The sequence below is a fragment of the Oncorhynchus masou genome, chromosome 2 (genome assembly GCF_036934945.1).
Source record: "Oncorhynchus masou masou isolate Uvic2021 chromosome 2, UVic_Omas_1.1, whole genome shotgun sequence".
Lineage (NCBI taxonomy): Eukaryota > Metazoa > Chordata > Actinopteri > Salmoniformes > Salmonidae > Oncorhynchus > Oncorhynchus masou.
Window position 1 is genome coordinate 9675283 of NC_088213.1, and position 17678 is coordinate 9692960.

General features: G+C 47.2%; 2 protein-coding genes across 3 annotated transcripts in view; one reads left to right on the forward strand and one right to left on the reverse strand.

Annotated features, from left to right (window-relative positions):
* Nucleotides 1-259: 259 nt before the first annotated feature.
* Nucleotides 260-17017, forward strand: LOC135552462 (integumentary mucin C.1-like; the record flags this gene model as incomplete). Its single annotated transcript, XM_064984117.1, has 2 exons — nucleotides 260-1133; nucleotides 16959-17017. Coding segments are annotated over 2 exons (933 nt in total), but the record flags the coding sequence as incomplete, so codon positions are not given.
* The window catches only part of LOC135555057 (homer protein homolog 2-like), a 143965-nt gene continuing 143213 nt past the window's right edge, over nucleotides 16927-17678 (reverse strand). For both annotated transcript variants that reach the window (XM_064987430.1, XM_064987438.1), the window contains exon 9: nucleotides 16927-17280. In XM_064987430.1, coding sequence (XP_064843502.1) covers nucleotides 17092-17280 — 189 coding nt within the window. In that variant the 3' untranslated portion in view covers nucleotides 16927-17091. The remainder of the gene's footprint in view (nucleotides 17281-17678) is intronic.

The window sequence follows — 17678 nt, forward strand, 5'->3', positions numbered from 1 at the left end:
AACTACTACTATCACCACCAACACTACTATCACCACCACTACCTATCACCACCAATACTACTATCACCACCAACACTACTACTATCACCACCAACACACCTATCACCACTACTACTATCACCACCACACACTATCACCACCAACACTACTACTATCACCACCACCACAACTACTCACCACCACTATCACCACCACTACTACTACTATCACCACCACTACTACTATCACCACCACTACTACTATCACCACCACTACTACTATCACCACCACTACTGCTATTACCACCACTACTACTACTACTATCACCACCACTACTACTACTACCACCACCACTACTACTACCACCACTACTACTATCACCACCACCACTACTACTATCACCACCACCACTACTACTACTACTATCACCACTACTACTACTATCACCACCACCACTGCTACTACTATCACCACCACCACTGCTACTACAACCACCACCACTACTAATACTATCACCACCACTACTACTATCACCACCACTACTACTATCACCACCACCACTACTACTACTATCACCACCACCACTACTATCACCACCACTACTACTATCACCACCACTACTACTATCACCACCACCACTACTACTATCACCACCACTACTACTACTATCACCACCACCACCACTACTACTATCACCACCACTACTACTATCACCACCACTACTACTATCACCACCACCACTACTACTACCACCACTACTACTATCACCACCACTACTACTATCACCACCACCACAACTACTACTACTATCACCACCACCACCACTAGTACTACTATCACCACCACCACTACTACTATCATCACCACTACTACTATCACCACCACCACTACTACTACTATCACCACCACCACTACTATCACCACCACCACTACTATCACCACCACTACTACTATCACCACCACTACTACTACTATCACCACCACCACCACTACTATCACCACCACTACTACTATCACCACCACCACTACTATCACCACCACCACTACTACTATCACCACCACTACTACTATCACCACCACTACTACTATCACCACCACCACTACTACTATCACCACCACCACAACTACTACTACTATCACCACCACCACCACTAGTCGCCGCCGCTACTATCACCACCACCACTACTACTATCACCACCACTACTACTATCACCACCACCACTACTATCACCATCACCACCACTACTACTATCACCACCACCACTACTATCACCACCACTACTACTATCACCACCACCACTACTACTATCACCACCACTACTACTATCACCACCACCACTACTACTATCACCACCACTACTACTATCACCACCACTACTACTATCACCACCACCACCACCACTACTACTATCACCACCACTACTACTACTATCATCACCACTACTACTACTATCACAACCACCACCACTAGTACTACTATCACCACCACCACTACTACTACTATAACCACCACTACTTCTACTATCACCACCACCACTACTATCACCACCACCACTAGTACTACTATCACCACCACTACTACTATCAGCACCACCACTAGTATCACCACCAACACTACTATCACCACCAACACTACTACTATCACCACCACCACAACTACTCTCACCACCACTATCACCACCACTACTACTACTATCACCACTACTACTACTATCACCACCACTACTACTATCACCACCACTACTACTATCACCACCACTACTGCTATCACCACCACTACTACTACTACTATCACCACCACTACTACTACTACCACCACCACTACTACTACCACCACTACTACTATCACCACCACCACTACTACTATCACCACCACCACTACTACTACTACTATCACCACTACTACTACTATCACCACCACCACTGCTACTACAACCACCACCACTACTAATACTATCACCACCACTACTACTATCACCACCACTACTACTATCACCACCACCACTACTACTACTATCACCACCACCACTACTATCACCACCACTACTACTATCACCACCACCACTACTACTATCACCACCACTACTACTACTATCACCACCACCACCACTACTACTATCACCACCACCACTACTACTATCACCACCACTACTACTATCACCACCACTACTACTATCACCACCACCACTACTATCACCATCACCACCACTACTACTATCACCACCACCACTACTATCACCACCACTACTACTATCACCACCACCACTACTACTATCACCACCACTACTACTATCACCACCACCACTACTACTATCACCACCACTACTACTATCACCACCACTACTACTATCACCACCACCACTACTATCACCTCCAACATAACTATCACCACTAACACTACTATCACCACCACTACTACTAATATCAGCACCACCACGACCACTACTACTATCACCACCACTACAAAAACCATCACCACCACTAGGACTACTATCACCACCACCACCACCACTAATTCTATCACCACCACTACTACTATCACCACTACTACTATCACCACTACTACTATCACCACCACCACTACTTCCATCACCACCACCACTACTACTACTATCACCACCACAACCACTACTACTACCACCACCACTACTACTACTACCACCACGACTACTATCAGCACCATCACTACCACCACTACTATCACCACCACGACTACTATCAGCACCATCACTACCACCACTACTATCACCACCACGACTACTATCAGCACCATCACTACCACCACTACTATCACCACCACTACCACTACTACCATCACCACCACCACTACTACTACTATCACCACCACAACTACTATTACTATCAGCACCACCACAACCACTACTACTTCCACCACCACAACTACTATCACCACCATCACTACCACCACTACTATCACCACCACCTACACCACTACTACTATCACCACCACCATCACTACTACCACCACTACTACTACTACTATCACCACCACTACTATCACCACCACCACTACTACTATCACCACCACTACTACTATCACCACCACTACTACTATCACCACCACCACCACTACTATCACCACCACTACTACTATCACCACCACTACTATTATCACCACCACTACTACTATCACCACCACTACTATCACCACCACCACTACTATCACCTCCAACACTACTATCACCACTAACACTACTATCACCACCACCACTACTAATATCAGCACCACCACTATCACCACTGCCACTACTTTCACCACCACCACCACTACTACTATCACCACCACCACTACTATCACCACCACTACTACTAATCACTACTAACACCACAACCTCTACTACTACTACTATCACCACCACCACCACTACTATCACCACCACCACCACTACTATCACCACCACCACTACTATCACCACCACTATCACCACCACCTCCACCCCCTGAATGGCAACACATGCACAATGCCCCTTCACCCCCTGAATGGCACACATACACAATGCCCCTTCACCCCCTGAATGGCACACACACACAATGCCTCTTCACCCCCTAAATGGCACACATACACAATGCTCCTTCACCCCTTGAATGGCACACACACACAATGCCCCTTCACCCCCTGAATGGCACACATACACAATGAATGTCTCGAGGCTTATAAATCCTTCTTTAACCTGTCTCCTCCCCTTCATCTACACTGATTGAAGTGGATTTAACAAGTGACATCAATAAGGGATCATAGCTTTGACCTGGATTCACTTGGTGAGTCTGTCATGGAAAGAGCAATCTTAATATTTGGTAGCCAGACAAGGAAGTTTATTATGTAAATCCAGGTGCATGGAGGAATAAAAAAAATCAATATTTGAAAAAAAACGTGGAGCATAAAATATTACTGGTGTGCTGCAATTTCTATTTCAAATACTCTTTGCTTAGAACATAACCACAATGCATCACTTACCTCCCAGGAAGTGTTGGTGAAGCAATAAAAGAAAAAAGGATTCTACATTCTAGAACTGTACAGTTGACCTCCTACACATTTGCCATGACAACACAACCACAGCTGACCTCTCCCTGCATGTCGGAGTGTTGGGTGCAATACAAGGTTATATGAGGGGAAACTAACATCCATGAGTCTAATTTGTTGTGAAAGGATGATTGATTTTCAGAGCTATTTAAATATATCCAAGAGAGGGGGCAGAGAAAGGGAGAGAGAAAGAGGGAGAGCATGGAGAAGGGAGGGTAGAGATCCCTGGACAGGGGTGTCTGTACGACAGTCAATAATTTCCACATAGCCACTTTACAACAAGAGTTAAATCAATACGCGAGTGAGTGGATCAAGTTGCCTAGGCAACCTTTCCGCTGATTCCACCACTGCAACCATTTCCACGATGAGAAGGCGTGGGGGAGTAGCTAGGAGCTGCGTCCAGTAATCTAATATGGATCCTCACCTCCTCTACCTGATTGATCCTCTACCTGAAGGATCCTCTCCTCCTCTACCTGAATGATCCTCACCTCCTCTACCTGAAGGATCCTCACCTCCTCTACCTGAATGATCCTCACCTCCTCTCCTTGAATGATCCTCTACCTGAATGATCCTCACCTCCTCTACCTGAATGATCCTCTACCTGAATGATCCTCACCTCCTCTACCTGATTGATCCTCTACCTGAAGGATCCTCACCTCCTCTACCTGAATGATCCTCACCTCCTCTACCTGAAGGATCCTCACCTCCTCTACCTGAAGGATCCTCACCTCCTCTACCTGAAGGATCCTCACCTCCTCTACCTGAAGGATCCTCTCCTCCTCTACCTGAAGGATCCTCTCCTCCTCTACCTGAATGATCCTCACCTCCTCTACCTGAATGATCCTCACCTCCTCTACCTGAATGATCCTCTACCTGAATGATCCTCACCTCCTCTACCTGAAGGATCCTCACCTCCTCTACCTGAATGATCCTCACCTCCTCTACCTGAATGATCCTCACCTCCTCTACCTGAAGGATCCTCACCTCCTCTACCTGAAGGATCCTCTCCTCCTCTACCTGAATGATCCTCACCTCCTCTACCTGAATGATCCTCACCTCCTCTACCTGAAGGATCCTCTCCTCCTCTACCTGAAGGATCCTCACCTCCTCTACCTGAATGATCCTCTACCTGAAGGATCCTCACCTCCTCTACCTGAAGGATCCTCACCTCCTCTACCTGAAGGATCCTCACCTCCTCTACCTGAAGGATCCTCACCTCCTCTACCTGAAGGATCCTCACCTCCTCTACCTGAAGGATCCTCTCCTCCTCTACCTGAATGATCCTCACCTCCTCTACCTGAATGATCCTCACCTCCTCTACCTGAATGATCCTCTACCTGAATGATCCTCACCTCCTCTACCTGAAGGATCCTCACCTCCTCTACCTGAAGGATCCTCACCTCCTCTACCTGAAGGATCCTCTCCTCCTCTACCTGAATGATCCTCACCTCCTCTACCTGAATGATCCTCACCTCCTCTACCTGAAGGATCCTCTCCTCCTCTACCTGAAGGATCCTCACCTCCTCTACCTGAATGATCCTCTACCTGAAGGATCCTCACCTCCTCTACCTGAAGGATCCTCACCTCCTCTACCTGAATGATCCTCTACCTGAAGGATCCTCACCTCCTCTACCTGAAGGATCCTCACCTCCTCTACCTGAATGATCCTCACCTCCTCTACCTGAATGATCCTCACCTCCTCTACCTGAAGGATCCTCTCCTCCTCTACCTGAAGGATCCTCACCTCCTCTACCTGAATGATCCTCTCCTCCTCTACCTGAATGATCCTCTCCTCCTCTACCTGAATGATCCTCACCTCCTCTACCTGAAGGATCCTCTCCTCCTCTACCTGAATGATCCTCTCCTCCTCTACCTGAATGATCCTCTACCTGAATGATCCTCACGTCCTCTACCTGAATGATCCTCTACCTGAAGGATCCTCACCTCCTCTACCTGAAGGATCCTCAACTCCTCTACCTGAAGGATCCTCACCTCCTCTACCTGAAGGATCCTCACCTCCTCTACCTGAAGGATCCTCTCCTCCTCTACCTGAAGGATCCTCTCCTCCTCTACCTGAATGATCCTCACCTCCTCTACCTGAATGATCCTCTCCTCCTCTACCTGAATGATCCTCTCCTCCTCTACCTGAAGGATCCTCACCTCCTCTACCTGAATGATCCTCTCCTCCTCTACCTGAATGATCCTCTCCTCCTCTACCTGAAGGATCCTCTCCTCCTCTACCTGAATGATCCTCACCTCCTCTACCTGAAGGATCCTCTCCTCCTCTACCTGAAGGATCCTCACCTCCTCTACCTGAATGATCCTCTACCTGAAGGATCCTCACCTCCTCTACCTGAATGATCCTCACCTCCTCTACCTGAAGGATCCTCAACTCCTCTACCTGAAGGATCCTCACCTCCTCTACCTGAAGGATCCTCACCTCCTCTACCTGAATGATCCTCACCTCCTCTACCTGAAGGATCCTCACCTCCTCTACCTGAATGATCCTCACCTCCTCTACCTGAAGGATCCTCACCTCCTCTACCTGAATGATCCTCTCCTCCTCTACCTGAATGATCCTCTACCTGAATGATCCTCTCCTCCTCTACCTGAAGGATCCTCACCTCCTCTACCTGAATGATCCTCACCTCCTCTACCTGAAGGATCCTCACCTCCTCTACCTGAAGGATCCTCACCTCCTCTACCTGAAGGATCCTCTCCTCCTCTACCTGAATGATCCTCTCCTCCTCTACCTGAAGGATCCTCACCTCCTCTACCTGAATGATCCTCTACCTGAATGATCCTCTCCTCCTCTACCTGAAGGATCCTCTACCTGAATGATCCTCTACCTGAATGATCCTCTACCTGAATGATCCTCTCCTCCTCTACCTGAATGATCCTCTCCTCCTCTACCTGAATGATCATCTACCTGAATGATCCTCTCCTTCTCTACCTGAATTATCCTCACCTCCTCTACCTGAATGATCCTCACCTCCTCTACCTGAATGATCCTCTCCTCCTCTACCTGAAGGATACTCACCTCCTCTACCTGAATGATCCTCTACCTGAAGGATCCTCACCTCCTCTACCTGAAGGATCCTCACCTCCTCTACCTGAATGATCCTCACCTCCTCTACCTGAATGATCCTCACCTCCTCTACCTGAATGATCCTCACCTCCTCTACCTGAATGATCCTCTACCTGAATGATCCTCTACCTGAATGGTCCTCTCCTCCTCTACCTGAAGGATCCCCTACCTGAAGGATCCTCACCTCCTCTACCTGAATGATCCTCTCCTCCTCTACCTGAATGATCCTCTCCTCCTCTACCTGAAGGATCCTCTCCTCCTCTACCTGAATGATCCTCACCTCCTCTACCTGAAGGATCCTCTCCTCCTCTACCTGAAGGATCCTCACCTCCTCTACCTGAATGATCCTCTACCTGAAGGATCCTCACCTCCTCTACCTGAATGATCCTCACCTCCTCTACCTGAAGGATCCTCAACTCCTCTACCTGAAGGATCCTCACCTCCTCTACCTGAAGGATCCTCACCTCCTCTACCTGAATGATCCTCACCTCCTCTACCTGAAGGATCCTCACCTCCTCTACCTGAATGATCCTCACCTCCTCTACCTGAAGGATCCTCACCTCCTCTACCTGAATGATCCTCTCCTCCTCTACCTGAATGATCCTCTACCTGAATGATCCTCTCCTCCTCTACCTGAAGGATCCTCACCTCCTCTACCTGAATGATCCTCACCTCCTCTACCTGAAGGATCCTCACCTCCTCTACCTGAAGGATCCTCACCTCCTCTACCTGAAGGATCCTCTCCTCCTCTACCTGAATGATCCTCTCCTCCTCTACCTGAAGGATCCTCACCTCCTCTACCTGAATGATCCTCTACCTGAATGATCCTCTCCTCCTCTACCTGAAGGATCCTCTACCTGAATGATCCTCTACCTGAATGATCCTCTACCTGAATGATCCTCTCCTCCTCTACCTGAATGATCCTCTCCTCCTCTACCTGAATGATCATCTACCTGAATGATCCTCTCCTTCTCTACCTGAATTATCCTCACCTCCTCTACCTGAATGATCCTCACCTCCTCTACCTGAATGATCCTCTCCTCCTCTACCTGAAGGATACTCACCTCCTCTACCTGAATGATCCTCTACCTGAAGGATCCTCACCTCCTCTACCTGAAGGATCCTCACCTCCTCTACCTGAATGATCCTCACCTCCTCTACCTGAATGATCCTCACCTCCTCTACCTGAATGATCCTCACCTCCTCTACCTGAATGATCCTCTACCTGAATGATCCTCTACCTGAATGGTCCTCTCCTCCTCTACCTGAAGGATCCCCTACCTGAATGATCCTCTCCTCCTCTACCTGAATGATCCTCTACCTGAATGATCCTCTACCTGAATGATCCTCACCTCCTCTACCTGAAGGATCCTCTCCTCCTCTACCTGAATGATCCTCTCCTCCTCTACCTGAATGATCCTCACCTCCTCTACCTGAATGATCCTCTCCTCCTCTACCTGAATGATCCTCACCTCCTCTACCTGAATGATCCTCTCCTCCTCTACCTGAAGGATCCTCACCTCCTCTACCTGAATGATCCTCTCCTCCTCTACCTGAATGATCCTCACCTCCTCTACCTGAATGATCCTCTACCTGAAGGATCCTCACCTCCTCTACCTGAAGGATCCTCACCTCCTCTACCTGAAGGATCCTCACCTCCTCTACCTGAATGATCCTCTCCTCCTCTACCTGAATGATCCTCACCTCCTCTACCTGAATGATCCTCTACCTGAAGGATCCTCACCTCCTCTCCCTGAAGGATCCTCACCTCCTCTACCTGAAGGATCCTCACCTCCTTCACCTGAATGATCCTCTACCTGAAGGATCCTCACCTCCTCTACCTGAATTATCCTCACCTCCTCTACCTGAAGGATCCTCACCTCCTCTACCTGAAGGATCCTCACCTCCTCTACCTGAAGGATCCTCACCTCCTCTACCTGAATGATCCTCTACCTGAAGGATCCTCTCCTCCTCTACCTGAAGGATCCTCACCTCCTCTACCTGAAGGATCCTCACCTCCTCTACCTGAATGATCCTCTCCTCCTCTACCTGAATGATCCTCTCCTCCTCTACCTGAATGATCCTCTCCTCCTCTACCTGAATGATCCTCACCTCCTCTACCTGAATGATCCTCTCCTCCTCTACCTGAATGATCCTCTCCTCCTCTACCTGAATGATCCTCTCCTCCTCTACCTGAATGATCCTCACCTCCTCTACCTGAATGATCCTCACCTCCTCTACCTGAAGGATCCTCACCTCCTCTACCTGAATGATCCTCACCTCCTCTACCTGAATGATCCTCACCTCCTCTACCTGAAGGATCCTCACCTCCTCTACCTGAAGGATCCTCTCCTCCTCTACCTGAAGGATCCTCACCTCCTCTACCTGAATGATCCTCTACCTGAAGGATCCTCACCTCCTCTACCTGAAGGATCCTCACCTCCTCTACCTGAATGATCCTCTCCTCCTCTACCTGAATGATCCTCTCCTCCTCTCCCTGAAGGATCCTCACCTCCTCTACCTGAAAGATCCTCACCTCCTCTACCTGAATGATCCTCACCTCCTCTACCTGAAGGATCCTCTACCTGAAGGATCCTCTACCTGAAGGATCCTCTCCTCCTCTACCTGAAGGATCCTCACCTCCTCTACCTGAAGGATCCTCACCTCCTCTACCTGAAGGATCCTCTCCTCCTCTACCTGAAGGATCCTCACCTCCTCTACCTGAATGATCCTCTACCTGAAGGATCCTCTCCTCTACCTGAAGGATCCTCACCTCCTCTACCTGAATGATCCTCTCCTCCTCTACCTGAATGATCCTCTCCTCCTCTCCCTGAAGGATCCTCACCTCCTCTACCTGAAAGATCCTCACCTCCTCTACCTGAATGATCCTCACCTCCTCTACCTGAAGGATCCTCTACCTGAAGGATCCTCTACCTGAAGGATCCTCTCCTCCTCTACCTGAAGGATCCTCTCCTCCTCTACCTGAAGGATCCTCACCTCCTCTACCTGAATGATCCTCACCTCCTCTACCTGAATGATCCTCACCTCCTCTACCTGAATGATCCTCACCTCCTCTACCTGAATGATCCTCACCTCCTCTACCTGAAGGATCCTCTCCTCCTCTACCTGAAGGATCCTCACCTCCTCTACCTGAAGGATCCTCACCTCCTCTACCTGAAGGATCCTCACCTCCTCTACCTGTATCAGTCTGTGAAAGAACTGGATGGGTGAAAGCGACTGCCCTGGTGAGAGACAAGGGGGAGGAGGGAAAAGTAGAGGAAGCTACTGAAGACTTGAGATGAACCCTTGTCTTTCTTGCACTAACACTCACAGGGGAGAGGAGGCCACGGGAAACGTATTGAGAAACATCCCTGGGAGCACAGAGTTCAGTCCAAACTCCCACTTTCTCTATCCTCGAGAGGAGAGTGATAGGAGCCAGTCAGACAGACAGTGTCCAGTACTAGAGACAACCCTGTTGGTCTGCTGGGAGATGGTAGGTGGTTAAGCTGTGTTAGACAGATACCGTGCAGTGGTACCAAGCTGTGTTAGACAGATACCGTGCAGTGGTACCAAGCTGTGTTAGACAAATACCGTGCAGTGGTACCAAGCTGTTAGACAGATACCGTGCAGTGGCATCAAGCTGTGTTACAGATAGATACCGTGCAGTTGTAACAAGCTGTGTTAGACAGATATCGTGCAGTGGTAACAAGCTGTGTTACAGACAGATACCGTGCAGCGGTACCAAGCTGTGTTACAGACAGATATCGTGCAGCGGTACCAAGCTGTGTTAGACAGATATCGTGCAGCGGTACCAAGCTGTGTTACAGACAGATATCGTGCAGCGGTACCAAGCTGTGTTACAGACAGATACCATGCAGTGGTACCAAGCTGCGTTAGACAGATACCATGCAGTGGTACCAAGCTGTGTTAGACAGATACCGTGTAGTGGTACCAAGCTGTGTTAGACAGATATCGTGCAGCGGTAACAAGCTGTGTTACAGACAGATACCGTGCAGCGGTACCAAGCTGTGTTACAGACAGATACCGTGCAGCGGTACCAAGCTGTGTTACAGACAGATACCGTGCAGCGGTACCAAGCTGTGTTACAGACAGATACCGTGCAGCGGTACCAAGCTGTGTTAGACAGATACCGTGCAGCGGTACCAAGCTGTGTTAGACAGATACCGTGCAGTGGTACCAAGCTGTGTTACAGACAGATACCGTGCAGTTGTAACAAGCTGTGTTAGACAGATACCGTGCAGCGGTACCAAGCTGTGTTAGACAGATACCGTGCAGTGGTACCAAGCTGTTAGACAGATACCATGCAGTGGTACCAAGCTGCGTTAGAGAGAAGATGAGTTGTCAGTTTCTATTTTCCTGGAGAGCTTCCAGGTAGGCAGCCTGTTGTTCTATCCCAGCAGTAAGACCAGAGTTGGAGAAACCTACACTGGCTGGTTAGATTTCAGAGTTGATCCGTTTGCAAGACAACACAAACAGATCTGGGATCAGGCTAGCTTCACAATGGCCAGATGACACAGAATGATTAGTTCGTTTTTATAAACTGGGTGGGTCGAACCCTGAATGCTGATTGGCTGACAGCCGTGGTGTATCAGACCGTATACCACGGGTATGACAAACATATTTATTTTTTACTGCTCTAATTACGTTGGTAACCAGTTTCTAATAGCAATAAGGCACCTTGGGGGTTTATATGGCAAATGTAAAGGGCTGTGTCCAGGCACTCCACGCTGGTTGGTAACCAGTTTATAGCCTGTTCAACCTCTCTTTCGTATCGTCGGAGATCTTCAAAGATTGGAAAGCTGCTGCGGTGCACCACAACCACGCTCAAGGTCCTAAACGATATCATAACCACCATCGATAAGAGACAATACTGTGCAGCCGTATTCATCGACATGGCCAAGGCTTTCGACTCTGTCAATCACCACATTCTTATCGGCAGACTCAACAGCCTTGGTTTCTCAAATGACTGCCTTGCCTGGTTCACCAACTACTTTTCAGACAGAGATCAGTGTGTCAAATCGGAGGGCCTGTTGTCCGGACCTCTGGCAGTCTCTATGGGGGTGCCACAGGGTTCAATTCTCGGGCCGACTCTCTTCTCTGTATACATCAATGATGTCGCTCTTGCTGCTGGTGAGTCTCTGATCCACCTCTACGCAGACGACACCATTCTGTATACTTCTGGCCCTTCTTTGGACACTGTGCTACCAACCCTCCAGGCAAGCTTCAATGTCATACAACTCTCCTTCCGTGGCCTCCAACTGCTCATAAATGCAAGTTAAACTAAATGCATGCTCTTCAACCAATCACTGTCGCACCTGCCCGCCCGCCCAGCATCATTACTCTGGACGGTTCTGACTTAGAATATGTGGACATCTACAAATACCTTGGTGTCTGGTTAGACTGTAAACTCTCCTTCCAGACTCACATTTAAGACTCACTCAAATCAAATCAAATTGTATTTGTCACATATACATGGTTAGCAGATGTTAATGCAAGTGTAGCGAAATGCTTGTGCTTCTAGTTCCGACAATGCAGTAATAACCAACGAGTAATCTAACCTAACAATTCCACAACTACTATCTTATACACACAAGTGTAAGGGGATAAAGAATATGTACATAAAGATATGAATGAGTGATGGTACAGAATGGCATAGGTAAGATGCAGTAGATGGTATCGAGTACAGTATATACATATGAGATGAGTAATGTAGGGTATGTAAACAAAGTGGCATAGTTTAAAGTGGCAAGTGATACATGTATTACATAAAGAAGGCAAGATGCAGAAGATGATATCGAGTACAGTATATACATTAATTATTATTAAAGTGGCTGGAGTTGAATCAGTGTGTTGGCAGCGGCCACTCAATGTTAGTGGTGGCTGTTTAACAGTCTGATGGCATTGGGATAGAAGCTGTTTTTCAGTCTCTCGGTCCCAGCTTTGATGCACCTGTACTGACCTCGCCTTCTGGATGATAGTGCGTGACCAGGCAGTAGCTCGGGTGGTTGTTGTCCTTGATGATCTTTTTGGCCTTCCTGTGACATCGGGTGGTGTAGGTGTCCTGGAGGGCAGGTAGTTTGCCCCCGGTGATGCGTTGTGCAGACCTCACTACCCTCTGGAGAGCCTTACGGTTGTGGGCGGAGCAGTTGCCGTACCAGGCGGTGATACAGCCCGACAGGATGCTCTCGATTGTAGATCTGTAGCAGTTTGTGAGTGCTTTTGGTGACAAGAGGAATTTCTTCAGCCTCCTGAGGCTGCTGCGCCTTCTTCACAACGCTGTCTGTGTGGGTGGACCAGTTCAGTTTGTCCGTGATGTGTAGGGACAAGCATCTCCAATACAAGATTAAATCTAGAATCGGCTTCCTAATCCACATTAAAGCATCCTTCACTCATGCTGCCAAACATACCCTCGTAAAACTGACTCTCCTTACCGATCCTCGACTTCGGCGATGTCATTTACAAAACAGCCTCCAACACTCTACTCAGCAAATTGGATGCGGTCTATCACAGTGCCATCCGGTTTGTCACCAAAGCCCCATATACTTACCCACCACTGCGACCTGTATGCTCTCGTTGGCTGGCCCTCGCCTCATATTCGTCGCCAAACCCACTGGCTCCAGGTCATCTATAAGTCTCTGCTAGGTAAAGCCCCGCCTTATCTCAGCTCACTGGTCACCATAGCAGCACCCATCCGTGGCATGTGCTCCAGCAGGTATATTTCACTGGTCACCCCCAAAACCAATTCCTCCTTTGGCCGCCTTTCCTTCCAGTTCTCTGCTGTCAATGACTGGAACGAATTTCAAAAATCACTGAAGCTGGAGACTCATATCTCCCTCTCTAACTTTAAGCACCAGCTGTCAGAGCAACTTACAGATCATTGCACCTGTACATAGCCCATCTGTAATAGCCCACCCAACTACCTCATCCCCATATTGTTTTATTTTTTTGCTCCTTTGCACCCCAGTATCTCTACTTGCACATTCATCTTCTGCACATCTACCATTCCAGTGTTAAATTGCTAAATTGTAATTACTTCGCCACTACAGCCTATTGTATTGCCTTACCTCCCTAATCTTACCTCATTTGCACACACTGTATATATACTTTTCCATTGTATTATTGACTGTACGTTTGTTTATTACATGTGTAACTCTGTGTTGTTGTTTGTGTCACACAGCTTTGCTTCATCTTGGTCAGGTCGCAGTTGTAAATGAGAACTTGTTCTAGCCTACCTGGTTAAATAAAGGTTAAATAAATCAATGATGATAAATAATGGCAATAAGGCACCTCGGGGGTTGGTGATATATGACCAATATACCACGGCTCATGGCTGTATCCAGGCACTCCGCGTTGCGTCGTATCCCGCACCTCCTCAAGCCTTATTAAGTAAACAATATGCTTCAGGGCCTTGTTGAAATGTATGGAGAGAGAAGAAACACTGAGCACAAAACAGATCTGGGATCAGGCTCCCTTCACAATGACCAGATGACACAGCATGATTCGCCAGTGCATAAACAATATGCTTCAGGGCCTTGTTGAAATGTATGGAGACAGAAGAGTCACAGACCACATATTTGTAATTAAACTATATTTTAACAACTGTCAATTCTACATGGTACAATATTGACCAGGAGTCACAGAAGTGGAGTCATGTTGATTGACAGGAAGGAGAAGGTGCTATATGGATCAGGTTCAGCCTATTGGAAGTCTGTACACACAGAGGATGTCGTGGTTACATGAGGAACAGGGGAAAGTTATACAGGCCGTCCGTAGACACACTCCCATCTTGTGAAAACATTTCTCAAAACAAGTGATAGAAATCTATCCATTTGTATCATGGTGTTACTCACAGATGTCCCACAACAAGATGTGTCTGTAGTACAATATTCAAATACAATTCATCATGACTGCGTTCTGTAAAAGGTAGACTTCTGGGTGTGTTTCGTTTTTAAACGGAGGGACTGTATAATATCATCACACCATACCCGCTCCCAAAATATTATATTATATAAAAGTTGAGCCCAGAAAAATGGGTACATATAATATAATCTGTAGAGAAACATCCACACATTAAGGTAATGTTGTCATATCTACTGGGGCCACTTCCATAGAGAGAATAAATGTGATAGGCACAAACACAAAGAAAATCAGCAAAATAACTGAAACTGAAGAGATCTCACAGGGTTGATTTAAAGGCCCAGATCATGTGTTGTTCTCATAAAGTATTCTTTGTCATAGTTCACCCAGCCAGCAGCAACAACCAAGTCCCCCCTAAAATATCCCCACTGACCATACTAATAAAACAAACAGACCAAAGTAGTAGAGGAAGCACATATCCTATATGAACAACAGATTTTAAAGACATACTTCATACTTTTGTTCTAGAAAACTGACAGAAAGAAATATGAACTATAACACATGCAAAATCCTCATTAAACATTGCACTCGTTACAAATGGGTTATCTAGCATAGTTTAGGGTTTCTCTGCCTCCTCGGACTATAAAGTCCTGGTTTCATCTATTCACATTTCTAAAAGGAGCCTCATCTTCATTTCTTACGCGCATTACATTACAGTGCTGCAGAATGACTGCAGATTCAAAACGTTCATGTTTACCGAAACCCTTTAAATCCTTGAAACTTCTGTTATTGAACCAAACATCTGTTCATTCCCTTCACGGTCATCAACAGAACTACTTTTTTCAAACAAGATTTTTCTCCTCTTCTTCTCATTTTGTCCTGTTGTCATCGTGTTGTTGATGTTATTGTCCTGTTGTTGTTATTGTTCTGTTAATTTTACCTTTATTTTACTAGGCAAGTCAGTTAAGAACAAATTCTTATTTTCAATGACGGCCTAGGAACAGTGGGTTAACTGCCTGTTCAGGGGCAGAACGACAGATTTGTACCTTGTTAGCTCGGGGATTCGAACTTGCAACCTTTTGATTACTAGTCCAACGCTCTAACCACTAGGCTGCCCCTGCCACCCCCTGCTGCCATCGTGTTGTTGTCCTGTTGTTGTCATCCTGTTGTTATTGTCCTGTTGTTGTCGTCATGTTGTTGTTGTCCTGTTGTGGTTGTTGTTGTCCTGTTGTAGTCATTGTTGTCCTGTTATGGTCGTTGTTGTCCTGTTGTGGTCATTGTTGTGGTGGCTGTTGTTGTTGTGGTGGTTGTCCTGTTGTGGTTGTCACACTACTAGGATTCCTTAAATAATGTTTAAACATTTTTAATTTTCATAGCAATATTTAATTAGTGCGTTACTATGGTGATACATGGTCATCATCCGTCTAGTTTGGCCGGTTCTCCTGAGGCACTTGATGACACCGCCGTGTCATGTATTTGTCGTGTATGCGCATATTAACTAACAAGTAACAAACTGTCTTTAAACACACCTGAGATCGACATGAAGCAACAATATAAAGACAGGTCTTAAAAAGTATATATCTTCTATATTTCCCTCATGTCATAAAGAGACCAGGAGGATAGTGTGGGATCATTACGTATCTGTTGTTGTACTGCATTAGCTGTAGTTTAAATACATGTAGCCCTTTTTAAACCCTTTCTTCCCTCTTAGTTCAGCCTGTAGAAACAACAGACAGAACTATAGAACCTGTCACCTGTTCTAGAACTGGAACCTGTCTCCCCCACAGAGACAGAGCGGTAACCAGAGAGAAGACTCTAGGTTCTAGTTCCAGAACACTGACTGACTGATACACCAGATGGAACCATCAGGTGATCCCCTGCCTGCCCTGGCCTCTCTCAACCCCCCCCCCCCTCTTTCTCCCCATCCATCCCTCCTCCCCCTCTGTACTGTACTGTGTAGTGTGTTTACAGCTGATTGGTTCAGTGTGGTCTCCACTTTGGGGGCGTGGCACCACAGAGTCCTGTCCTGAAGGTATTTATAAAACCTCCATCTCTAACCGGTCATCCCTCCATCCCTCTCTCCTCTCCTCTGTCTCTTCCTCCCTCAGTTATCCACCCCTAGTTTGGACAGGCCCTGCCTGAACTCGTGCAGCTCATCAATCTTCCCATCCAGGACGTCCATGAACTTCTTCAGCTCTCCCTTCATGTTGCCCTGCTTGGACTGGCTGTCCTCGATGTCGGCCTGAAGACCCTCCATCCTATCCTCCAGGTCCTTGTTCTTCACCTCAGCAGCCTAAAGACACAGAGATTATGGAGTTAGATTACTGATATAATAACGTTTTAAATTCACCTCAGCTGTCTAAAGAGATTGGAAATATGAAGTTAGATACTGCCATAATGTTGTAAATAACTATAACTTTCACCTCAGCCTACAGATAAGAGACAATAACGTATATTAGTCGCTAATTTAGAAAGTATATTAGCTTGAGAGAATATGGAGGGGGAGAGAGAACGAAAGGGGGAGAGGCGGAGGGAGCGAGCGAGAAGGGGAGGGAGCAAGAGAGAAAGCGAGAGGGGGAGATAGGGGGAGAGGGCTAAAATAGGAGGTCTAAACTGGTGCCTGGTGGCATTTCTCAGCTGACTGTTGAAACCTGATCACTGTGCGGGAGACCTGCTTTAAATAGACAGACC